This window comes from Engystomops pustulosus, chromosome 4 (assembly GCF_040894005.1).
Source record: "Engystomops pustulosus chromosome 4, aEngPut4.maternal, whole genome shotgun sequence".
In the NCBI taxonomy this organism is placed as follows: domain Eukaryota; kingdom Metazoa; phylum Chordata; class Amphibia; order Anura; family Leptodactylidae; genus Engystomops; species Engystomops pustulosus.
Window position 1 is genome coordinate 21,157,496 of NC_092414.1, and position 26,277 is coordinate 21,183,772.

The 26,277-nt window shown below is 45.5% G+C and overlaps 1 protein-coding gene across 2 annotated transcripts in view; it reads left to right on the top strand.

The window, feature by feature from the left end:
* The first annotated feature begins 6,889 nt into the window (after positions 1-6,889).
* The window catches only part of CRY1 (cryptochrome circadian regulator 1), a 32,079-nt gene continuing 12,691 nt past the window's right edge, over positions 6,890-26,277 (top strand). Inside the window, exons 1-4 of one of the 2 annotated variants that reach the window (XM_072145442.1) lie at positions 6,890-7,658; positions 23,083-23,191; positions 23,327-23,469; positions 23,732-23,916. In XM_072145442.1, coding sequence (XP_072001543.1) covers positions 7,501-7,658; positions 23,083-23,191; positions 23,327-23,469; positions 23,732-23,916 — 595 coding nt within the window. In that variant the 5' untranslated portion in view covers positions 6,890-7,500. The remainder of the gene's footprint in view (positions 7,659-23,082; positions 23,192-23,326; positions 23,470-23,731; positions 23,917-26,277) is intronic. The other variant, XM_072145441.1, reaches the window with a different exon arrangement.

Here is a 26,277-nt window from a genome sequence, read left to right on the forward strand (position 1 = left end):
ATGGGTGGAGCTTACAGATTAATTTGTTTTGAAGGGAGAGGCAAATACAATTTCATATACTTCTATGTCTGAGAAGTCTGTATTATGACATAAATAGGACCAAGGGGAAAAAAATAATGGCTTCCGGCTGGAGACCAGTGCGGATGCGCAAGGAAACTCGACTGGTTTTCGTCTTTTACTGTATGTTCCAAATAAGTCTTCTATTTTATTCTCACATTTATATAGGTTTTTCTAAGGTTTTAATGCAATCTAAATATTTAAAACCTTTTGTATGAAAAAATAAATCTTTATTTCGACCTATTCTGATGGCGATAACTTTTTCACACTTCGTTGTATGGACCTATGTTAGAATTTTCTTTTTGTGGGACGAGCTGATGTTTTTATTTCTACCATTTTCGGTAGCGTATGTCCATTTGACTACTTTTTATTAAAAATTATAACATTATAAAAAAATGTCGATCCGGACATTTACGTTATGTTTGTTTATTTTTATTTGTGTTTTTTTTTTACATTGTTTTATATAGAATACAGTTTTACACTGTATTTATAGACCCCTTGGGGTACTTGAACCCCTGGGGGGTCTGATTACCTATACAATATACTGCTTCTTCCCGGTGCATGTAAGTGCTGATCTTGCGACACAATTTGAATTATAAATCCTGCGCTTACTCCAAATCAGTCGGGTTGTCCGATGGCCACGACCCGCGATTTGTGTTGCATGAAATTGCGCCTAAATCCGATCTGTGCCAAAAAAACCCTGTTAAATGCAGCGCAAATCGGAAATGGGAAACCCTACAGAAATGCGGTGTGCGGACCCTTGGTAAATGTGCCCCATATTCTTCTCTTTAATATGACATCAGAACTGTGTTTCTTGGTTTCACAGTTCAGAAGATGAAGCCCTTTGTAGCTGAAGCTATACACGTGTTATATGCACATGGTATGTGCAGTTAGGACGTATGTAAATCATATGGTTAAGGGGGTTAAAACAATGGAGGTTTCCATTCACTGACTATTGGCAGAGATCTTATTACTGAATACACTACCGATATCAGAAGGCTCTGGATACTGTAAGGAGGTTCCGTATTTAGAAGTCTATAAATCACAATAGACCCAGTGTACGTGAATGGTAAGTGAGAAGAGGTGGGCGTCAGCTTCCTGGAGGGGCGCACATCGCACTCCTGGAGACAAAACCTTGTTCTGTAACACATCCTCAGCCTCGACATGTGTGTGTGTTACATGGGGAGCGGGCGGCCGATGACACATCGGAGGACAATGAAGTATGAAGACGGCTGCAGAACATAAAGAAAGATCATACAGGGGTCACGTAGAAGCCACTCGAGATGACACCGAGACAAAAGTCAAGATCCTACAGCACATAGTGTGGGACGATCAAAGGGACACTACACCTTCTCATCTAATTGACTGCCCATAGAGTATATTACTAATTGTGGTGGAGGACCCGGGGCTTATACCCGGTGGGGGTGCTCCAACCACTTCCCGAAAACTGATACCGAATACATAATAAATAAATAATAAAATCTTTGTTTCTATAGTGACATCAAAACACAACTTATCGGGAAACTCCCACCTCAGCTGCTGCCGCACCTAACATAAATCTCAGCCGCTCCATTCCTAAATTTCACATAGAAAATTCCCTTCATTTGACTTATTCCTGGATCCAAGATGTTTACAGCCCTCATCCCTATGGATAAATAATAAGAGCTGCACAGAGTTTGCCAAAGCGGTCCCTGCCCCCAATGGGGCTCACAATCTAATCACATACCAGTATGTTTTGGAGTGTGGGAGGAAACCGGAGGACCCGGAGGAAATCTATGCAAACACAGAGAGAACATACAAACTCTTTGCAGATATTGAACCTGGGACTTGAACCCAGGTCCCCAGCACTACAAGGCTGTAATGCTAACCACTGAGCCACTGTGCTGCCCATAGATCAAAGTAAATAGGTCACTTTTTGTAGCAATTTCATAAATCTAGTAAAATAATCTATAGAATAAATTTAGGGAGTGGGATGTACCACCCACCAGGTGGGGTTGGGGGGGGGACACAGCGCACACGTATTAGACACCAGACATTAATAATTGGATGAATAAATATTTGGTGATCTATCCGCCTCCTTCTATCTGATGAGGGTAAGACATCCATGAATGTAATCTTCTCGTACACAGAGTTTCCTAGTAACAGGGGATGAGCCGGCTGAGTCACACCGCCATCATATAGTGGGAATACTGGAGAGCGCTGCGGACTTAACCCTTTCAATGGCTGCAGCTATGCCAATCTGATGTTACAGCCAGATGTTATGTGTTTTCCTTCTCAATGCCCCTATGTGCCCGATCCTCCTGATCCTCCTTAGGGTATGTTCACACTGCACAGCTTAAAAATCTGCATATTACCATCGTGCACCACAATTCTGCAGCATGAAACAAGTGCACCGAAAAAAAATTGTTCCCACTACCAGAGCAGTGCAGGGGGCACCAAAATACTGAAGAACGTGCACCACAATTCGTGAATCTGGCGCCCCCTGCACACTACACAAGCAAACTGCACATAGTACAGACTGTACTAGTTTTTGATAAATGTGGGCCATTATCTCAGAAAATTAAAATAATTAAGCCAAGGTTTCCTAAGCGTTAAGGTTCCTTAGTTCAGTAGGTGACACAGTCTTAGGGAAGATTGCTGACTTGACAGGTGTCCTGAAGGCACACTCCACAAGGAGGATAAAAGAGTAAAAAGAACTGGAAACTGATCCAGAAAGTAAATTTTGCATTTTATCTGGAAATCAAAGTCCCAGAGTCTGGAAGGAAGAGAAGAGGTACAGGAGAACCTGGCACCTGTTCACACTGCCAAACGTATCAATGCCTGTTGTAATAACATCAGTTTCTCTGTGCAGTGCAGTTGATCCCTCCAGGCCATAACACCTCTGCAGCACCATCAGCTGATCCCTCCGTGCCATAACACCTCTGCAGCGCCATCAGCTGATCCCTTCATGCCATAATACCTCTGCAGCACCATGAGCTGATCCCTCCATGCCATAACACCTCCGCAGCGCCATCAGCTGATCCCTCCATGCCATAACACCTTTGCAGCGTCATCAGCTGATCCTTCCAGGCAATAACATCTCTGCAGTACCAGCAGTTGATCCCTCCAGGCAATAACACCTCTGCAGCGCCATCAGCTAATCCCTCCATGCCATAACACCTCTGCAGTGCCATCAGCTGATCCCTCTAGGCCATAACACCTCTGCAGCACCATCAGCTAATCACTCTAGGCCATAACACCTTTGCAGTGCCATCAGCTGATCCCTCCATGCCATAACACATCTGCAGTGCCATCAGCTGTGCCCTCCATGCCATAACACCTCTGCAGCGCCATCAGCTGATCCCTCTATGCCATAACACCTCTGCAGCGCCATCAGCTGATCCCTCCAGGCCATAACATCTCTGCAGCTCCATCAGCTGATCACTCTATGCCATAAGACCATTGCCGGGTCATCAGCTGATCGATCCATGCTATAACACCTCTGCGGCGCCATCAGATGATCCATCCATGCCATAACCCCTCTGCAGCGCCATCAGCTGATCCTTCTAGGCCAGTGGTGGCGAACCTATGGCATGGGTGCCAGAGGCGGCACTCAGAGCCCTTTTTGTTGGCACCCGGGCCATCGCCCCAGCACACCAGAAAAGACTCAAAGAATCATAGTGCAGTTCCAAGAAACATAAAAGATGCTGCTTTTTACTCATGTTTTGATACTGACTCCGCTAATTGGGACTGTAGGAAGAGGGAGAATTAGACAGGGTCGAATTATTTTTGGAGGACCTCTTGCTGGCCCCACGATTCTCTGTGTACAGAGGGAAACTGGAAACATTTTCCACCTTTCTACCATGTTGCTGTCCTCAGGAGGCCAATATAATTGAAAGTTGTTGAACAGGAAACAATAAGTTACTGCTTTAATTTTTGGTTGGCACCTCGTGATAAATAAGCATGGTTTTGGGTTGCAGCTTGGGCACTCGGCCTCTAAAAGGTTCGCCATCACTGTTCTAGGCCATAACAACTCTGCAGGACCAACAGCTGTTCACTCCATGCCATAACACCTCTGTAGCACCATCAGCTGATCCTTCCAGGCCATAACACCTCTGCAGCACCAACAGCTGATCCCTCCAGGCCATAACACCTCTGCAGCGCCATCAGCTGATCCCTCCATGCCATAACACCTTTGCAGCACCATCAGCTGATCCCCCCTCACCATAACACCTTTGCAGCACTATCAGCTGATCCCTACATGCCATAACTCACCTGCAGCGCCATCAGCTGATCCCCCCTCACCGTAACACTTTGCAGCGCCATCAGCTGATCCCTACATGACATAACTCATCTGCAGCGCCATCAGCTGATCCCTCCATACCATAACACCTCTGCAGCACCATCAGCTGATATATCCATGCCATAACACCTCTGCAGCACCATCAGCTGATCACTACACACCATAGCACCTCTGCAGCGCCATCAGCTGATCCCTCTATGCCATAACACCTCTGCAGCGCCATCAGCTGATCCCTCCACACCATAACACCTCTGCAGCGCCATCAGCTGATCCCTCCACACCATAACACCTCTGCAGTGCCATCAGCAGATCCCTCCACACCATAACACCTCTGCAGTGCCATTAGCTGATCCCTCAAGGACATAACACCTCTGTAGCGCCATCAGCTGATCTATCCATGCCATAACACCTCTGCAGCGCCATTAGCTTATCCCTCCACACCATAACACCTCTGCAGAGCCATCAGCTGATCCCTCCATGCCATAACACCTTTGCAGCGCCATCAGCTGATCCCTCCACACCATAACAACTCTGCAGCGCCACGAGCTGATCCCTCCACACCATAACACCTCTGCAGCTCCATAAGTTGATCCCTCCACGCCATAACACCTCTGCAGCGCCATCAGCTGAACCCTCTAACCCGTGCCACACTGAAGCAGCCATTCATGCAAAAGAAGCCCAAACTAGATTATTGGACACTGCTAATGTGATCCTGGGGGTACATGATTATGGCACACATTTTCCAGTTGACTATAGGTGGAGCTAGAGATGCATTTTTTTTTTTTGCATTTGCAGGAAATGCAAACCTTCCAACAAGAGGATAAGGCATCAGGTAAATTAAGGACAGAGAGGGATATGCATCTTAGAGGGAGGGGGAGGACAGGCAATGTTCCAGAGGCTTACCCGCAGCTCAGCAGAGTAGCCAAGGCCAACAAATTACCTTTCCTGAATAGGAAGCCTCTAAGTGAAACTGATCTATTGTGAGGCTGTAATATCTCCTATAAATACCAGGAGACACCAGTGAGAAATAACAAGTCCATGTGGAAGAGATCATCTGCCGCTCTGGTGGATACAGGCTGTATTACACGGACGGACCTTTACCTGATTTTTTATGCAATTGAGAGTTATCACTTATTCCATAGGTTGGGTGATCAATATCCATCACCTATACAGATTTATAGCCTCTTCCCTGCTCCGTGAACATTGTCCCATACCTTGATTAATGGCAGTGCTCATGACCATATTTAGAGGTGATGTTGCCCCAGGTACTTACAGTGCGTACACCTCCTACTGGTGCCATCAAGTTACTACCGCTGACCATGTTTTTTAGTAAAGTTGTCGGACATATGCCTATTAGCACATATACAGTAGCAGGCTTACTGTAAAAATACGATAACAGAACCAGGCTTACTGTATAGATACGGTAACAGAACCAGGCTTACTGTAAAAATACGATAACAGAACCAGGCTTACTGTATAGTTACAACCATAGAACCAAGCTTACTTTGTAGATATGGTAAGAAAAACAAGCAAACTTACTGTATAGATACAGTAATAGAACCAGGTTCTATGGTAAGAGAACCATGATACCTGTATATATGCAGTAACAGAACCAAGCTTTCTGTATAGATATAGTTACAGAACCAAGCTTACTGTATAGATATAATAAGAGAACCAAGCTTACTATTTGGTACACAAACCAAGCTCACTGTATAGATATAGATGCAGTAACAGAACCAAACTTATTGTATAGATACAGTAACAAAACAGAGCTTACTGAATAGATATGGTAACCGAACCAAGCTTACAGTATATATACAATACCAAGCTTATTGTATACATAGTGTAACAAAACCAGACTTGCTGTATAGATATGGTAAGAGAACCAAGCTTATTGAATAGATACAGTATTAGAACCAAACTTACTGTATATATACAGTAACAGAACCAGGTTTACTGTAAAAGAACCAAGCTTACAGTATAGATACATAAGCACGTTAACTAGCTGGGTGCAAAATGCTAAAGAAAACGCAGTGTGAACACAGGCCTATTGTTCTTTATGGGAAAGCTGGGTGATTTCAAATATTTAAAGATTTTTTAGATTTTAGGTCAATTTCTGGGCAAGGCTTTGCTTCCTTATGAGACACAGGTTGTTGTTTATGTGGCGGCTGATCTGTAAGCAAAAATAGGGCAGGTGTGTCCTGAATGCGGGTTACGTAACCGGCCGCCTGGCAGCTACTTATAGTAACAAGCAGGGATTATACTGCGTGTCTGAACGAGGATTAATACGGACAGACACATGCGGGAAGATCTGCGCCTCATTCTGACAGACTGCGCCAAGAACAAGAAGAAGAGGGGGAAAAAAACGCAACTCTTTCTCTAAAAAAAAAAAAGCAGCGCTTTGCACTTCTGCGCATGCGCCGCCGGCCAGCAGCGCGCCTCCAGTCAACGTGCTCATCCGGGAACTTTCCAACGCGGCCAATCCTATCCCCGAAGCACCGCCCATCAGTGACGTCAGAGAACAACATAAATTGACAAAAAATAGAGATTAGTCGCTATTACTCGATACCGGTGATAATATATCATATATTGGGATACCGGTAGATCGGTATTGAATAACGTAACGGCGTCGACGGGTGAAGGTAAGCGTCGCTTGGCCAAGAGGGGAGGGCGGTGTGGCGAACACACTAGAGAAACGTGAGCAGAGCTGGGCACGTGAGCGGCGCCGGGCCAATCGGTAAGCGGTGGCGGGGCTTAGGTGACGTGTTGTGTAGTGTGCTGAGAGAACGGTGCGCACTTGGCTGAGGGCAGCCCGCGGTGGTGGTCGTGCTGTGTGTGTGTCACTGTCTCTGGCACCTAATTTGGGGGTCCACTCAGCCCTGGAGCTACCTGTCCTCTGTGCACACAATGTTAGGGAGAGCACTGCTACATTCTAATATCCAAGCACAGCCTCCATTGTGTCTCTTAGCTACAGAGGAAGGTCGCAGAGGCTAAGAACCCCCCCCAAAAATATTTGTGCACCCCCTTTTCCATCTTTTATTCTATCACCCCACACCATGAGCCTGCTCTGGACTTGAATTATCCCAACATTGAAGAAATCGGTTTTGGAACAAGTGGAGCTAAAGTCTTACGAAAAAAAGTAACCCAAGCCCCCCGAAAAAATGGGGGTGAATGCAGTGCATTGGTTCAGGAAGGGGCTCCGGCTCCATGACAACCCTGCGCTGATGGAGTGTATCCAGGGAGCGGACACCGTTCGTTGCGTCTACATCCTGGACCCCTGGTTCGCTGGATCGTCAAATGTGGGGATCAACCGGTGGAGGTAAGATCTGCTTAAAGGAATTTTCCTTTTTTGTCATCCAGTGATGGAGGGTGCTGAATTTGGACCAGCCGCCCATCCCTGTAACTTAGTTTTTCATCCCAGTCCTAAAGTTATTGCCCTTTTTCAAATTGATGTAGTCATTTTTGATATAGAAAGTTGAAGGAAATGGGACCCCCCCCCCCTGCACCATCGCCCCCTATCTATGAGAGGGCACCCCTGCATGGTCACCCGTCTCCAAAAGGGGTCCCTGCAGCATTTCCCCCTCTCTGTGTGGGGGTGCCCCCTCAATCACACTTCTCCAAAAGGGGATCCTGTACCATTGCCCCCTCTCTCTATGTGTGGGTGCCCTCTCAATCACCCTTTTACAAAAGGGGACACTGTGCCATTGCCCCCTCTTTCTGTACGTGGGTGCCCTCTCAATCGCTCCTCTCCAAAAAGGGGACTCTGCACCATCTCCCCTCTTTTACCAATTCTATGTATGTATCTTATGTAAATGTACGTAGGTGGCAGTGGTATTTATATAACATACGGGTTACTAGATGGCTTAAAAAGTTCTTATATGACCTATATAGGTCAGCTAAACCACAGCACGGAACAATGCGTACGCAATCCAACCTGGCATTGTGCTGTGCCAACTCCTAGCAAACTGAGCCTGGCATTGTACCATAATGGAGGCAAAACCTTTCCTACCTTATCAGACACTTGATTGGGGCTTTACCACCACCTACCTGGCACGGTAGTACTACACACGTTAACCATTGTCTATGCTCTTTATCTTTACCTGCCTGGCAGCTAACCCTGGCTTTACTGTTTACTGTGGCTTGCCTGGCATCTTACCATAACACTTATTGGCTTATTGGTCTCTGCCTGGCACTAGACCATGACTGACATGAAACCCTGCTTCAGCACCTTGACCCTGTATTATCGAAGTATGCATGGGTTCCCATGAGCCTTACCCCTTGTGCTATGGTTGATCCTGGCTCTGCCTGACCCTACAAGACCCGGTGCAGGCTGTATAACACTTCAGTAACTGCAGGTTGTGATTTACTTGGAGTAGATGTGCTTGGTAGGACTGTAGATACTCCCTCTGCTTGCAAGTCAGCGGAGGGTCTGACATGCAGAGTCAGAGTTATGTAAAAGGGTGTAACAAGGACGCGCAGTGTAGAACTTTCGTAGGACTTGTAGAGCAACTCTACTGCCGCCTTATGTGCAGCTACTAGATACGGCGTGAGCTGTATAGATCTCCATGTAAAGAGAGCTATCCACTCTCTAATAGTGGTCTCAAGTCTTTGATCCCAACTGCTCCGGAGCTATGAATCTGTGCATGCTGAGAGTTGTAGTTTTTCAGTGGCTGATCAGAGTGTGAATGTTGGACTCCAAGAACATGGTGGGGTCCATACAAGAATTTAATGGCTTCTTTCAAAAGTTTACCTTGATGTTATTTTATAGTTTGGAGTTTATTTTAACCAGCCCAAAAGTGATATTAGATATACAAGCAGTCCCCCGGGTTCCGTACAAGATGGGTTCTTAAGTTGAATTTGTATGTAAGTCGAAACTGTATATTTTATAATTGTAGATCCAGACACAAAATTTTTTTGCCGCAGTGGCAATTGGAGTTTCAAAATTTTTTGCTGTAATTGGACCAAGGATTATCAAAAAAGCTTCATTAGACTCCCCACAGCTGATCGGAAAAGCATCCAGAGGTCACGTTGGGCAGAGGGGTCAGTCTTTAGGTGTTGGGTGTCCTTAAGTAGGGGACCGCCATCACTGCCCTTCAATGGTTTTCCATTGCCAGGGTTTAGACTACCTCCTTGTAGGATTAAGTGCTCAGTCAATGTCCTGTATAGAGATGGAGGATCGTTTGAGGGGTCAATATAGAAGAAAATAGTCACTGACAATGTCACCTATGGATGGATATGAAGTCTTATCTGTTCTTTATTGGTTTGCACAGTGACGCTACAACTCTGCGAAAGCCAGTGGCTGTCAGGGCATGCATGGAGCCATAGTTTCACAAAAGCCTGGGTGATTGGGGGGAGGGGGGGGTAGAGATCTGGTGGCCATCGCACTCTTCTGTGTATGTATTGTCTGGCTATTGTATTCTGTCCTGGCCATGGGTGACCTCCCGTGTTACGCACCTCCGCGCTGGGGCGACAATGACATTACTGCACACAGGGACAGGATTATTGATCCTGAGCTTTTCTCGTCATAATGCAATGAAGCCAAAATCGATATAAGAGCTGCAAATTTGTGGATGATTTTTGCTTTTGAATGCAATTTTCAGCTGGAAGTAAAGAAAACAGGAGGCCTGGGGTCACAAAAAAAGCAACGTCAAAGCTGTAAAAATTGAGGATGTGATGGTATGCTTTACTTGAAATGCTGCTAAAATCCATTGACAAAGCAAACTTTTCGACCATGATCCTTATACTTGTCCATAGACGTCAGTGTTATGGTGGCTGGACCGGTCCCACGTGGCCAATGCAGTCCATGGAATCCTAACTTTCAGGACTGCTTGCTTTGGTGTCTACCAAATGTCAGGAAAATTTTCTTGGTAAAACAGTCTGCACTCCAGGCTGATACATTGTAGAAGACGTGCGGAACAGAGACTCTGTATCCTGGTCAATTTCCTTGGATACATTTGATCTTGGAAGAGTATTGATTGGATACAATTGTAGCTAAAACTTGGTTGTGAGGATTCTGTGGCCTGCAGAGGTATTCACCCTCTCGATGGCTGTTTCCATTCATTGTGAGAAAACAGAAATATTAGAATTGACAAGGCAAGTTGCATAAATACGGGATTGCGTTTTCAGGAGTAGATCAATGACCCTGGCATGCAGTAGGTACTTGTGTGGGTGCTGTGGTTGGTTATGACCCCAAACCGGAAATTAACAGCATTGATGCCGTTGCCACGTGGCGTAGCAATGCGTTTCTCTCCTGGTGACCTAGTGGCTTGTTGTGGAACTGCAGGAGACCAGTACAGGAATAGATTTTATTTTTGGCTGGATATATTTAGGAAGTAAATCATCATGTAAGTGGATCACTCCAGCCCGATGACGGCATGCACGGGTTACTGTACCACATTCATCCATGGGTGACTGGTCTCTTCCATAGAGAGACGATGGTATCTTAACGAATGAAATAACTGGAGTAGTAACTTTTTGAGAGAAGCTTGACATGTATGGGATGTCAGAGAAGACGACTCCTTAGACTTCTTCCACCGGTTTAAATGCAGCTCCTGCAGACATAGGATTGTACTTTGGTTGCCTGATACTTGGGTTATAGGACTTGTTGGCTGCAGAAGGGAACCACGGAGACTGCATTGTAGGCATCTGTGTGAATTTAGGGTGTTGTGATGCTGTGGCACCTCGCCTATCAATATTAAGCTACTTGTATTCTCCCACATGAATCATATCTGACTTTTCTGCGGAAACCGCAACATATGGAATGCATCATGTAGCAACAGAGTGAGATGGAGCAGTGACGTAGTATATGCAAGGGGGAGAGTGACTTGCTTTCTACTTATGATGGGCATTACAGAACAATACATTGCCCCTTTATCAGCCATTAATGTCCCAGAATTATTTGTTCTATTGTGTCTGATAGGCACTACCAGCGCCTTCACAAATATATCCAAATCTACCCATGTGATTACCAAACCCAGGCACCGCAGGGGTTCCACTTCTTTTCAGAGGAGTATCTGTTCTGGATTGTATGGCTTTATTTTCTCATGAAGGGCAGCTCACTTGCATGTTTTACCATGGAGCATACCCTGAAAATACCAGAAGTCTCTTTTCAAAAGCTGTCACCTTAATACGATTCAGTATTTGGGCACCAACAATATGTTGTCTTATGTATGCCCTGGGGTTCTGGGTTCCATGCACTAGGGTCAGTGGTCCCATAAACGACCTGAGTAGTGGACTGCAGCTAGATAGTTCTACTTACCAGCTTGTGTGGGCTGGCAAGGTGGTATATATACATTGGTGAACAGCTGCACTAGAAAAATTCACCTTCTGAGCCATATTTGTAGAAGGTGGACTTGTAAAGTGATGTGTCCCATGAGATGGGAGAATCCTCCTAGACCTGCCAAGCCATTTATTAGGGAAAACTTGGATCCTCTTCTTGTGATCGGGACGGGAACTGATTGCTGGGACAGAAGTCATACAGGGGAGATGTATAGGTCTTAGAAGGGAGGGTTGCTAATTAATATTGTGAAGTTAGTCCAAGATGCATGTATGTCCTTTGACTGTTCCTGCATGCTGTGCGTTGTAGTGTTTTCAGTACACGCAGGCCAATTAATAGACATGAGATATCACTGTAAATACAGTGTAATGTTCTTGTTTTGGTGTTGGATGGTGCTGAATATTCAGGCCCCGAGCAGCTGTTTTGCCTCTCGGGTTTATTTATTCCCCATCTCCTCTGTTGGGACCAGCACAATGGGAAACATCTATTAATGTTATACGGGAACAACACGCCACCGCCGCGCCTGATGTGATGAGTTGTTTTATGGATGATGTGTTGTGCTGAGCCTCCTATGAATTTGGGGTATTTTCATTACTGTAAGCGAAAGACGCCGCTAACCCCTGATTATAATAAACTCCAGAGTATTAAAGGGATAGAGCTTTAAGTACAGTCTAGTCCATATGGATCTTCACAGAAGGTGGTTACTCTTGTCAAAGGGACACAAGTGGTCTGTTTACCCCCATGTGTCAGCCTGCCCCTAGCGGTGAGGCATCAAATTGTCAAGGAGTTTGGAGACCCCCCCCCCCCCCCTCTCTCTCCATTTGGGTGCAAAGGGGGGATGGGAGGACCCTCATCTATCAGACACTTAAGGCATATTCTGTGGATGGCACATGTATGTCCAGGGTGGGAGTAACCTTTAAAGGTTTGTATAAAAGCTAAAAAAAACCTCTGTATCCCATCTGAACCTAAAGTTACCCCTTTCTAAGGTGAATGGTGGCGGGGTATGCCAGAATCCGCCCGTAGGCTCTACAGCACTGACACTTTCCATGTCCCCTCTGTTTGTACAAACTTGTGGTCCTTCCGCAGTCGGCACTATACTGACGTGGGATGGCATGGCCGACCTGCGGAACTTGTGCTTCTTCCTGGTGGCTCGGAGTAACAGCCGTCTAGTTAAAGATGGGAGCGGAGTGACACGTAACAGTGGGCGAGCTCTTCAGGTTAATGTCTCGTCTCAGATTTCATGCACTGACCCATTTTTCTCACTGCGAGTAGAGAATGAGAGGAATTCACTTAAAGGGATATTACCATCTGCACGCTCTGGTCTGCCACTGGATTTGTTCTCTAGTGTCTGACATTTATCTAGTGGAAGAAATTTACCTCCCAATGTCTCTGCTCTTATTACATCTTATTCTGCTCTTATTACATCTTATTCTGCTTCAACTTGCTTCCCACATGCTCCATTTTTAGCAGCATTGTATAGCAAAACGCCCCTTTTTATATGAACAATAGCCCTCACTGACTGGGAGCGTCTACAAATGGCTAATGATGGGAGGTAGGGATATACCGGACCCATCAGAGATCACTTGGCTTTGTTTCTATGAGGATTTGAGAGGTGGACAGGCTCCTGCTGCTGCTGCCAGTTGTCTTTCTCATGGACCCAGGTCAAAGGGGGAACGTCTGATTTCCTGGAAGATGTAATTCTTCCCTTTTAGTGTTGGGATAGGTGTATGTATAAATAAAATTATAATACATGTGTATCTATTACACTTATTTTTGTGCATTGTCTCTTCCATTGAAGATGCTGCAGACTTTCCACCGCCATAAACGTTACATAATAATGACTAATGGCGAACGCGCAGCTGCTTAACCCGGGATTATTCACCTGGTAATTATATGTTGTGTGTGGAGCAGCAGCAGTTTCTTTTATATCTAATGGACTTAATGATCTTTTAAACCTGTGTAGGTGGAGTGGCCCTTTAAATAGATGCTTTACCTGGTTATGTGTGTATCTATATAATGCAAGTGCGACAACAGATGTACAGGTTTCCACAGTAACCTCGGCTGGCAAACACACGAGCGATCGGGGTGCGTGGTTGTGAATGAAATGTGGGTTTTATGTATTATATGGGGATCCAGGTGGTGCCAATATTTTATATAACATTACTGTGTCCCTCTACAGCTGTTCTCTGCAGTGTTCATCCTGAGGGTGCAGTCACACGTTGCAGTTAAAACTGCATCGCAATTAGTTTTGAGGTGGTTTTAGGTGGAGTTTTGTCAATTTCACAGGTGAAAGAGATGAACTGAATGGGTGAATTTGATTTTGAAAGAGAAAGCTGTTCCACAAATTTCATTCACCTGCTGATTTGATGTCCTTCACTCGTTAATATAAGTAATACCACCTAAATCCACCCCAATACTAGTTGGGATGCAGTTTTAACTGCAACGTGTGACCGCACCCTGAGCCCCCTGGTGCAGACATGGAAGTACTGCAGTTTTGGACATGTGTATAACTATGTAGTGGGTATATAGCAGTATATAAAATAAGACTCCAAAAGCCCCCATGACCTTCCCTTAAGTAGAGAAGAAAGCGCAGATGTGTAAAATACGTAATCACTGGCGTCACAAGGGCAGAAAGTGACCTCTGGTCTCCTACATCATCAGGAGGACACAAGCTACGACAAAGAGGTCTTCCCCAAGGCCCTCGGTGTCTTGAAATTTTAAGTTATATACTGTAGCTCTCCAATAATCCTGAATGTTTGGTTGTACAGCACATCCATTCACATTAACCCTGTGTTATCTTTTCCAATACACATAAGATCCTCTGACCTTAATTGTTGCATGTAGTCAATATTTAAATGAACTGCTCTGTCCTAATCAAAAATACTTGAGCAGCCAAATCTATCTGACAGAATAGATCACTTAATTGCGGGTGTCATGTATCGCACCTTCATCAGACAGGTGGGCGCTATGGTTGAAGTCAGGAGCATATTGCTCCATCTGTATTGTTGTGGCGGTCTTGGCTCGCTTCTGTTTCCTCCGGGAGCCCCTCCCATTGCCTCTAGCAATGTGTGATGTGATGCGTCTTCGAGAACTTGGGTCAGTAATCCAGTCTTCCAAATGACTCTTGTTGGTTCTTCCAATAAGTCCTATAGAAGTGGGTTATATGTGGAAAGCCAATAGAAGTGAATGGGGGATGCGATCACACATGTGTGCACCCACTGATGTTCCCCTTCTGATTGGACTGGAGACTGAGTTTGGAGAACCATAAGTATGCAAAGTCTTTAGAATATCTGGGTCAGTAAATGATAGTCCCATTCAGTCCACATACAAAAATAAACTCTCTATAGTGTTATGAATCCGATAACTACTTGTAGGATGTTTAGTCATCGGCCGCAGCTGAAGCTTGAGATTCGAGTGGCCGGCGCCATCCTCCACTACCAAACCTATGTCTTATTATAGACCTGAGCGCATCTGCCGGGCGTAGACGCCGAAAGGTGTATAGATGACGTTCTCCGCAGCAAAAAATGGTTTTTGAAAACTTGAATAAATCTTGTTTGTATTACTTGCAGCATGCTGGGAGTTGTAGTTTCACAACAGGAAAGTTTGCTGCGCGGTCAATAAGGAGTTTAGGAGATTTTATTTTGGACTATAGGCAAATAGAGAAGTAAGAAGATGCCCTGCTCCTAATTGGTCATTGATGTCCTGAATATTGGGAACGCTATGGCGTGATAAGTGTTAATGGAGCATTGATGACCTCCTCGCACTCTGTAGGATTTCCTCCTGATATTGGATTGTTCGGGTCTTTCTAGAACTCCTCTCTAAGCACTTCCTGCTCCGCCGTCATCATCATGTAACTGTGCAGCGGGTAGTCGCATAACTAGAAATGGTATCCAGTATATACAGCTGACCCAAACGGACTTTCCTGACTAGTTCTGTTTTCAGTATTGACTCTCATTAGGGGCCATAGGGGGTTGTCATCCGGTTGCTGCTCAGTGTTCACTTCTTGAATTGTGATAATGACTATAAAAAAAGTGATCGAATTTTATGTTCTACACGGTCTGAGAATACAAACTGTAGTCCTCTGTTGTATTGGATAATTTTCTTATCGAGCCTCAGCAGCCAATCCATGGTAATGCCCGGGCCTTGCCCGTATACAAACTACTGCTCATCCCGACACATCCTCCCTTCCTTATGATTGCCTTTTACATTGAAATATCTGCTGAATTCCTTTCTAACAAGACGGACTATAAAGCGGATTACATAGTAGTCTATGGCGGGGTCGAGGAGTGAGTCTCAGCAGCTAGGTCTCCACCTTCCAGACCAGAGAGGACTAATTCACAAGGATAGAGATGACGGCTGCTGCAGAAATGAAAGCAATATAGGTCACATAATGACCAGAAAAGGGATTCATTCTCATGTACAGTTCATTAAATCGTAAAGAAGTCTTTAAGATTTGTTTGTCTCCTTGGAAGTGCGTAAAGCTGTGTAGTCAGTCTATGCCCTCGAGATGGGAACATCCTGTACGTTATACATTAATTTGTTTTTCAGTGTAATCCGGTCGTCCTATGTATTATACATGGTCACGTACCCCCCCCCCCCCCCGCACCTCTGCCGCTGAATAAACATCATGGAAATGTATCTGGCGCACCCAGGGGGACAGCAACGCTGGATTGGTTCGAGACCCCCCGCCGATTATTAAGATTGCAGACACTACATTGAAAGTCTTACTGAATGATGAACGCAATAGCGAGGAGATCCAGATTTCGGAATAGATCTCGATGCACTGATAATGTACATAGGTGGTGTTGACTCATGCCGCTATTGCTCCGCAGTGTTCAGCCACTCTTGCATAACCCGCACTCTACGTGAATCAATGCCACACATTCCCAGCCGCTCAGATCTGCGCTAATGGGCAGAAGTACAATCACCGCTCCAACCCTTGTCTCAACTACTCCATTTAATGGAATCGCTTTACATCACAGACACGATCGTAGTGCTACTGCCAGGACTCCCCAGTTACACATCAGTGGAGGAAATAACTGTGTGTCAGTCTTCACCGCCGTACTGGGATGTTACTATCATGTACCTATGCGTATAATACCAGTATAAGCATATGTGAGAGCTATGTCTTCTATAAGTGGATTAGGAGAAGGTGAGGATGTAGAATTCGACTTTCAACCCACCGCAGGAATGTCTCTTCCAGAAAGGTCGGCGTCTGAGTCCGGATTAGTCCTCCGATTCAGTCTGGACACATTCGCATGTCTCGGGAGAGCCTGAACTGGCAGGCGATTATCTGATGTGTATGAGGAGGGGGGGGGGTGTCTCCAATATCGTCCGTCCGGATCGGCTGTGTAGAATCCGACACTTCTCCCAGGTGTCTGGCAACCTTCCCGCTATCCACTGAGAACAGGTGCAGGCATAGCTGAGCATGCATGTCTGAGGGAGGAAGAGGAGCATAGCACTTATTGGCTCTTGTCCCTCCCCTCACCGGTGGTATGTATGGATGAAGCTAGTCTTACTACATGTACCTTGTGACTCTGTGCTGCTTATGTCCCCTCTGGACAAGTGACATCTGTAGTGGCTGAAGCCATTATAATGGTGACCTCACTGGTAGCTGCATCCAGGTTGTCTCCACACTGGTAGGTGGCCCCTCTGCAACTGGGGAAGGGTTCCCCCTACTGTTAGGTGGTCCCTCTGCAACTGCGCAAGGGCCCCCCCCCCCACTGTTGGCCCCTTTGCAACTTTGCAAGGGTGCCCCCCCTCCCCCCGTTCTAGAGGGTGCCACCTAACAGTAGGGGGGGCACCCTTGCCAAGTTGCAGAGGGGCCACCTAACAGTAGGGGGACCAGTAGGTGTTGCCGATGTCATCTCTATACATTACAGCTGCAGAAGTGAAGTTCTCCCTCCTCTGCAGACCTTCACAGTTCTGTGTATAATCCTTCCTGTGCGCTGGTTGCCAGTGTCCAGCTGCTAAGTCTCCTGACCTCTATTGTCCTGATACAGTTATGCAAACAGAGCCCCCCCCCCTCCAGATGACCAGACTCTTCCCCTCCTGCTCTATAACCTTATTTGACATCTTTTTCTCCTTCTGGATCTTGGAAGTCACAATCTTTTTGGGAACATTTTGTCTACTTTTTGCCTTCTGCATATAGCAAAGAAAGCAAAACAATTAAAAGCGTTACGCAGCCGCTGGTAAAGTAGGTCACTGTGCGAGAGGCCACCGACTCCCCCTGCTGGTTGCTACCAGCGATGACCTACTTCTTGGGAATTGTTATAACATGTGGACCACGGGTAAAAGGGAAAACTACACAAAGAAAAGAAGCAAGACGAGAGTTTCTGGAGGATATATATATATATATATATATATATATATATATATATATATATATATATATATATATATATAATTTTATTACCTTGTCTTCTAAGTCTGGGCCTTTACACAAGTTATTTTTGTGCTTTAGAGGTGCCTGAAAATAACTGCGTCCATACAAATGATCTCTATACATAGTGGACACGGGTTTTCTTGCAGACAAGTGGGGCAAGGTCCATTTTGTGATCTATAAAAAAAAAAAAAATTTCCCTTAGACATTTTTATGTAAGGTTACTGCGGCAACTACTAGGGGCGGATAAGATGTCAAAACTTTATCACTTAGTTCTGGGAAGTTGGTGCAGCTTATATAGATATGGCATGTAGTGCCTACAGCTACCTCTGCGCCCCCCCCCCCACTTCTTTTGGCATTAAAATTGTGGAAAGGAAATTTTCCAGGAAAGCAAAATAAAACCAGGGACATTTACTCTTAGATCCAGGCACTGTGACTGTAGTAATCTTCTATTTTTTTTGTCCATGGCCTCCTTCCTTCTAATATCAACTTTTAAGATTTGTTATGGTTCCAGAAGGGCTGTTGAGGGGTGTTGCTAGAGCCCTTCCGTGCTACAGCTTGGCAGAGGGAGGGCGAATGGCTTAAAGAGGACCTGTCGCCTAGAAATTTGGCTCTAGGAGCTGCTTACTAAATAGTGCTAAAACAAACGCAGCGATGTTACAATGTTGGCGTTATTGGAAACCTCCGAGAGCGGTATCTTACACCGTTGCGGAGTACAGTAGAAACACCGGACCGCTTTGGGACGGTCATGAGGGGGCGGCCCGAGGCACTGCCTCTGCCCCCGGACCGCCTCCATTGCTCAGTGGTGACTGCGGTGCGTTATGCGGCTGTCCCCGCCCACAATCCTACCCCCTCATGAATACGCCTAACCGTTCTATTGTACTCCGCAGCGATGTTAGTTAGCGTTGTCCTGAGGTTTCCTAGTTCCAAATTTCTAATTCTTATTAGCGGACACCATTGCACAGACCGCATTAGTCCGTGGCGTTACGGCTTCTATTAAAATTTCCTTTAAAACGATACATTTCAAAGACTCTTTGTTACCATGCAGGTTAAGTGACTACTGCGTGTCTTTCTACCATTTTTACAAGTTTTGCAATTCTTGGCACGGTGCTGTAATTTTGCACATCTCTGAATACCACGAACTCAATTAATTATAGCTATAGGACAACACCAGGAACAGGTTTGGCTGGTAACATTTTCTATGGACCAATGGTTGTAGGGAAGTGCCAACGCCTGTCTGTGTACTGTACCCACATGTCGGCCATGTGCAGCAGTGTACACAGCGGAGACTTGTGCCCATGGCCTCCCTGTGATGTGCAGAGTCCTGCCTGTCCTGGCATAATGTGGTCTTGCCCCTTGGCAGATCGTTCTTTCATCCCTGTCTAAGCTGCCAAGGATACGTAACTCCTGCTGGCACATGGGGTGCTGCACAAGCTGTGGCGCTTGGGTTTTGTTTCCTTTCTCGGTTATCTAAACCTAACAGCATAATTACTCCTCATTCACATAGTAATTCTGTAATTGTGTCCCATCCGAAGCCAGGGGCGAGTTGTTCCGAGACTCAATTCAATCAGTAAACGAGATACAAGTGGTTGGTACATAGTGTCCTCTCTGCCTGCCGATTGTACATCGTGTCCTGAGCGGGAGGAGACTTGGACACTATGTACAATCTGCAGGCAGCATGTTATAGAACAGGAGGAGCTGAGCAGATTGTACATAGTGTCCTATCTACAGGCAGCATGTTATAGAGCAGGGCATAATGCACAGTGTCCTATGTGCAGGCGCATGTTATAGAGCAGGGGGAGCTGAGCCAATTGTACATTGTGTCATATCTCTAGGCAGCATGTTATAGAGCAGGGCAGATTGTACAGTGTCCTATTTGCAAGCAGCAGTTTATAGAGCAGAAGGAGCTAAGTTGAGTGTACATGGTGTCCTAGGCAGCATGTACTAATGTGCTCAGCTCCTCCTGCTCTATAATATGCCTGCAGATTAGATGCCATGTTGATGGCCAGATTCCTTTTGATGGTCCGGTTCAGGTGTGATCCATTATTGTATATTGACTTCTGTCTGGCCTGACAATTGTCACATGGAGCAAGAAGACCTCACGTGAGGATTTCCTAAAATGTATCGGACCTAGTGTTCTTTCTTTTTATAGATAAACGGCTCAGGAGTGGACGGATAAGTCTATAGCGATGGGATGTACAGGATCCCCGTGTATTCTTCACCTTCTGTCCCCTCTCAAATTAGAAAGGGATTATCTGGGGGGTGAGCACCATGTTCTAGGTCAGCAGGGAACCTGTACATAATGTCTAAACCTGTCGCCACAATCCCGTCTCTAATCTACTGTGCTGTTTTCAGTTGTCCTGGAATTAGCCCTGGCAGACTATACATAGCCTCCATCACTCCGGCGTCCACCTATCCAGGTGGTGAGTCAGCTGGAGAGATGTAATGGCTGTGCCCCATGTCTGCCGCACCGTATACACATGTGTCCTGATCCGGGAGCACCTAATAACACTCCCCTTTATGTATAAAGTATTGGGGATACCCCTCCTTCACAACACTTCTGTAGTTTGTCCGTCCTGTGCTTCTTAAAGGGGTTATCAGTCCAGGAGACTGTGTAATGCCAGTGTGTACCATAAGCCTGGCATATGTACAATGGCAGCACTGGAGACCTCCGTGAGACCGCTGACCCATCCAGCACCTGAAGAAGGATGAGCACATCACAACCTGTCCTAGACATACGTCTCCGACACGCGGCAACCGAGTCCTACATGTGCCCTGCAACGTGCCCAAATATCGCCCGCTGTGTACATGCCCAGAGGAAGTAATTACATTACATTGCTTCATTACATCATATTAAGGTGCGGTGTCCTGGCAGTGGCTCTATATTTGTTTTTCTTACATATTACCCTACATACTCACAGTAGATGAGGTGGAACAAAGACATAAAGTCCAACCGATCTAGAGAATTCTAAAATCTAGTTCTATAACAAATGATACTATTTGTTACAGTGTATCAGTGGGTTCTGTATTGTTGCCGCTCAATGAATCAGTTCAATGATGGTCCTAAGTTTAGGCCTATGCAATCCTAACCCTTAATGCTATAGTCAAATCTTTATTTGTTACATATAGAAGGGGGTTCCCTGTAATGAACATCTATTTGGACCCCCACTTAAGCCTCAAAATCATCAGATGTTGTACAGGGTTAGAATAACATGGCACCGGAGTCATCCTTGGCCGATGTCTATTATTGGAACACTACTAGGGGACTATCAGTGGGTTGCAATACCACATACAGCCTGAAGTCAGATGGGGGGCGCCTAATAGTCTTTTTGCCTATAGCAGCCGCAGCGGGGTTGTCTGTCTTCAGTCATCACATTGATTACCAAGGGACTTCTGACATGGCCAAGAGGATCATGTAGTCCCCCATTTTGCAAATCACTAGGGGGTTGCAACAGTCTGACCCCCTGTGAAGGACAATTTTATAAAAAAAAAATATATTCCTTAAAAAATTAATTTCCGGTTCAAATTATTGAGTTTCGTTTCCTAACCCAGAATGCTTTGCTCTTTTAGCTTTTTGTAGTTATAGTATATACTGTATAGGTTTGAGGGGGAGACGACATGCCGGCTCAGGATAACATCCACACACAAGACACGACTAATCCACGTATCAGACTGTGCCCGCGCGACTCTAATCAGCCGGACGCTCCGCTGATCTCCGTCCCACAGACTCTGGCACTAAACGGGTTTGTAGGTCAGACCGTCTGTACTTGCCGAGTTCCAGGGAGGGATAATTTTGGATCGCCGTGTCTGCACCCGATAACCTTGTCGCTGCTTCTAGACCTCCTTCATTATTCACTGTCTCGTGTGTAAGACGGAGGGGGGCACATACTTGTGTCCAGTCTAAGGGATCTAGTGTCTGCACTGATACATTGTATTGTTTATAATGGGTATGAGAGCTTGATACATTTGTAGCTGAATCTCCGCTGTAAAAGGGAATGGCTCAGGCCAAAACAGGATAACTTCACCATATGATTCTAGCACTGTCCTTCCACAGTCTGTTTAACCCTGTGTTATTAGGCTTGCATGACGGCAGCTCTTTAAACCTTCATATATTTGTGCAGTCTGTCCCCACCCCAATTCACTGGTACCGACGCTGGAATCTCTGTATTGACGTAGGTTCTGTATCCAGACAGCTGTTACCTAGGAGATTTATTCATCTCCAGTGCAAAAATATCAATTCTATCATCATACTCCAGTAAACAAAAATGGAGAAATGAACATTTGTGGGAAAGCCGGACACCCAGGGGCTCCCTGCATAGGGAGGGCACTTTAGGGTTAATTACATAAATGATCAGAATTGGGGTCCTTGATCTTCCTGAGGGGAGCCCCCTCGACATAGCTCCCCGAATAATCGCTCTTCTGTAGGAATCATTGAAAGGGGGTTTTCTACAAAAGCGGGAAAACAAATTTAAAACTAAAAATTACTCTCCCCGCTCCAGCTCCTGGTGTCCATGTAGCGTCTGCACCTATGAGGATGTGTTTTCCTGGGGACTTCACTTCCCTTTGTTTGTCCCCTGCTTCTAGGAGACCCTTTATTGGATGAAGTAGGTTCCCTGACACTTCAGGACTTTTAGTCAAGTGCAGGGTCAGAAACCGGAAGTACCGGAGGACTAGCGGCTACTCTCGAAACTTGCATATATCAGGAGTTTACAGTGCACCCGATCTGAGATGGTAACACCCTGATGCCCCATATCGCCCGACCCTAACAATCACCTGCTTTCTCTCCCAGGCATGTCCATCATTCAGTGTGGATGTAGCTCCATCCCGCTCAGTGACTAGTCGCTATACAATGTATGGCGCTGTGCTTGGCCAGCTCAAATTGTTTAGGTTTTGGAAGTCCTACAGTCTGTAAAGAACTGACAAGTCTGTGTGCTCGGTCTTGGACCCTTTCAATATGCAAAAGATAAATCTTATTTCTACCCCCGAAATCTCCTGTTTGTAACTCCTTATTCTATGTAGAATCTTGTTTGTTGCTCTGTGTGTTTATTGTAGATTCTAATGACTTTGTTTTCTCGCTCTCATTAGATTCCTGCTGCAGTGCCTGGAAGACCTCGATGCTAATCTGCGCAAATTGAACTCCCGCTTGTTTGTGATCCGTGGACAACCCGCCGATGTGTTTCCTCGTCTCTTCAAAGTACGTTCCCCCATCCTTGTAGTTATTGACGTCGTCTGCTCAAATGTCGTACAGATAAACAGGATGCGTTGTGTTAGCTTGTTGCTGTTTTCACATTCTATCTTTTCATTGTACACTTTTTTTTATCTCCCCCAGGAATGGAAGATCAGCAGGTTGTCTATCGAGTACGACTCCGAGCCATTCGGGAAGGAGCGAGATGCCGCCATCAAGAAACTGGCGAGCGAGGCGGGCGTGGAGGTCATCGTACGCATTTCACACACGCTCTACGATCTGGACAAGTGAGTGGTTTCGGAAAATTGCTGAGGAGACGGGACACTGATTGGCTCTAATTGATTGACCAGATGCTGGCACTGCCATATAGGGTGATGGACGCCTCCGTATTGTAACTGTCCCCTGTCCACATAGCAACTCATGGTAGATCCTTTGGTTTTAGAGAAACTAATATGTTTATATTGGTGCACTGGGGGTGTGGCTTCTCCTGTCAATACAGCTTTGTCTTTTATACTGCCATTGTCTCTTACAAGTCTCCTTGTTCACTAGGATCATCGAGCTGAATGGCGGGCAGCCGCCCCTGACCTACAAAAGGTTTCAGACCTTGATCAGCAAAATGGAGCCGCTGGAGACCCCGGTAGAAACCATCACAGGCGAGGTCATGGAAAAGTGCACGACTCCCGTGTTGGATGACCATGACGAGAAATACGGGGTTCCTTCTCTGGAAGAATTAGGTATATGATTGTATACTTATCGGTAATACATTGTTGGTAGCAGGGGTTGAAAGGGGATTATGTAGGGAAGGTGGGGGGGGGGGGGCTCTCTCCGTGATTCTCAAAGATCATGGGCCTGATTCTTCTAGATCTCAATCTCTTCTTTGCATGACTGGGGCTATAGAATGATTCTTCTCCCTGGGCTTCCTCACTGGTGTCATGATTGAAACCCAATCTCCCAATTCTGTACATTAGTTGTATGTGTGGGATAAAGTCCAACTTGGGAAGGGTAAGGTATGTCTGAATCCAACATGCCCGACCGTTTTCTCAAGTATTCTTCATGGGTCAGGACACCCCATACACTTCAGATAGTTGGTAGGTTTGGCCAACTTTAAGCTAATTGGTATGGGCGCCTCTCCTCTGATGGGTGGTGGACCAGTCCTATCAGGAATGTTCTTCTCCATGTATCTTCTGTGAACCCGTATGATTTAGTGTTATCTGCCGTAGTGCAACGTAGAGCAATGACTGTTGTCTCATTTTTATGGTCTTTCTGTCCTAAAATTATGAAGCACTGCAAAATATCCTATGTCGCCCACTTCACATCTCGCTTGGCCAATAAAGACACCGTAGCTACACATCGAGGCGGGTATCAGATTTTTAAAAAAATTTTTTTTACTACTTTTATATCTACATTTAACCAGTATCAGTCCCATGTGTGTATAACTCGTTGGGTTTTCTTTTTTTTTCATTTGTATAGTCCAGTGTATAAAAGTTCAGGTCCAGTGTGGGGGATTTTTTTTTTTAATTGCTGTGCTGCTGGTAACCCTGGCACAGCGTATTTTACCTGGCACTTAAGCATTTTAATACATAATTAGCGCAGGGCACAGGATTTTAGTTGCACACAAAAAAAAAAACTTGACGCCCAGGAATGTGAATTGGAAACATATTTACTTTTATACTTGAGGGAAGTCTTGCAGATGTCTCTAATTTTGAAGAAAACTTTTTTTCTTTTTGCTAAGATAAAAAAACAACTGTTTAACTCTTTGGTGCCACATTTACCAGCAAATGGGATGCATGTCCGAAAGAAAAAAAAAAATCTCACTCCCGTATTAAAAATAGTAAAAATTAAACATGTTAATTTGTTAAATAAATAAATCCTGCATATTTGGAGTGATGCTAAAAAAATTTTTACCAAAATTTGTGGAGGCATTTTTCATTGACTCCATATTAAGGACATGGCTAGAGAATTTCACTTCTATTGGTTTCAGCTCCCGGAGCTTTCTATTTCCACACTACACTAAAACAAAACATACACTTATTTTTATTTAATCCAAAGGCAAATTCCCAGAACACTGTAAACTATTTTCAGAAATTTTTTCTTTCATTCTCACCAAGCTTTTTTTGCCAGGATATAGACAGGATGGCTCCTGGTGCCCGTAGGCTGCAGTGTGACAACTAGTTGGGTAACTTTTACTTTGGCTCCACAAGACGTCACAAAACTTGGCGGTTGCATCACTTCCCCGCTGATCTTCAGCGATCTGGTGATGCCAACCGCTCGCAACGCAACGGCCGGAAAACAGAGGTTCACGCTTTCGGAAAAAAACTCGACAAGAAGGCGGCACAGGTGGGGGTCGTTCATGTTTTCTTAAGCCCATCCGTCTACACCGCAGCAGCGTGGAGCTATGGGGTAAGCCCATAGAACAGTGAAGACATCTCAAGCTTTTGTTTGTTATATAACTTGTCTTGTGTTCTCTACCAAACAAAGCAAAATACCAGATCTCCTGGACTCCTACTATGACCCAAGATGTGACTATCCAATCTCATCTTAACCCTATTCAGGACTGCTGGGACTGGGACAGAGGGGCAACTGGAGGTAATAGGAGCAAAGACTTTGATGAAATACATGTGTAGCAAGGCTGAACCCCATAAGGGCACAATATAAGTGCATGAACCTCTTGTGTTCAATCACACAGGCCGTGCACTGCTACATCTGTATGGCTACGATGAGCTTTCTTAGACAAGTTTGAAGGCCGAAATTATGTGAAAGCGCACTAAATATACGGTGGATGCTGGTCTTGTCCCTGGGACCTGTATCCTGTGTCCCAGGGAAATTGCTGCATGCGCACCCTCCATTTTCAGATCTCCTTTCACCTAAGAAGCTGGTTGGTGGACCCCCATTCCTAAAGGGGTTTTCCCTAAAAGCAAGTTGGCCACTATCCACAGGATAGGGGCAGACTTGCTGATCGGTGGGGGTCTCATTGATGGGGAAACCCACGGATCTCGAACGGGATTCTGATGGTACCCCCGTCACACTCCAAGATGACTGGAGCAGACTGTTGCGCTTGTCCGGGCTGCCCCGCTCATCTCTATGGAAATTACTGA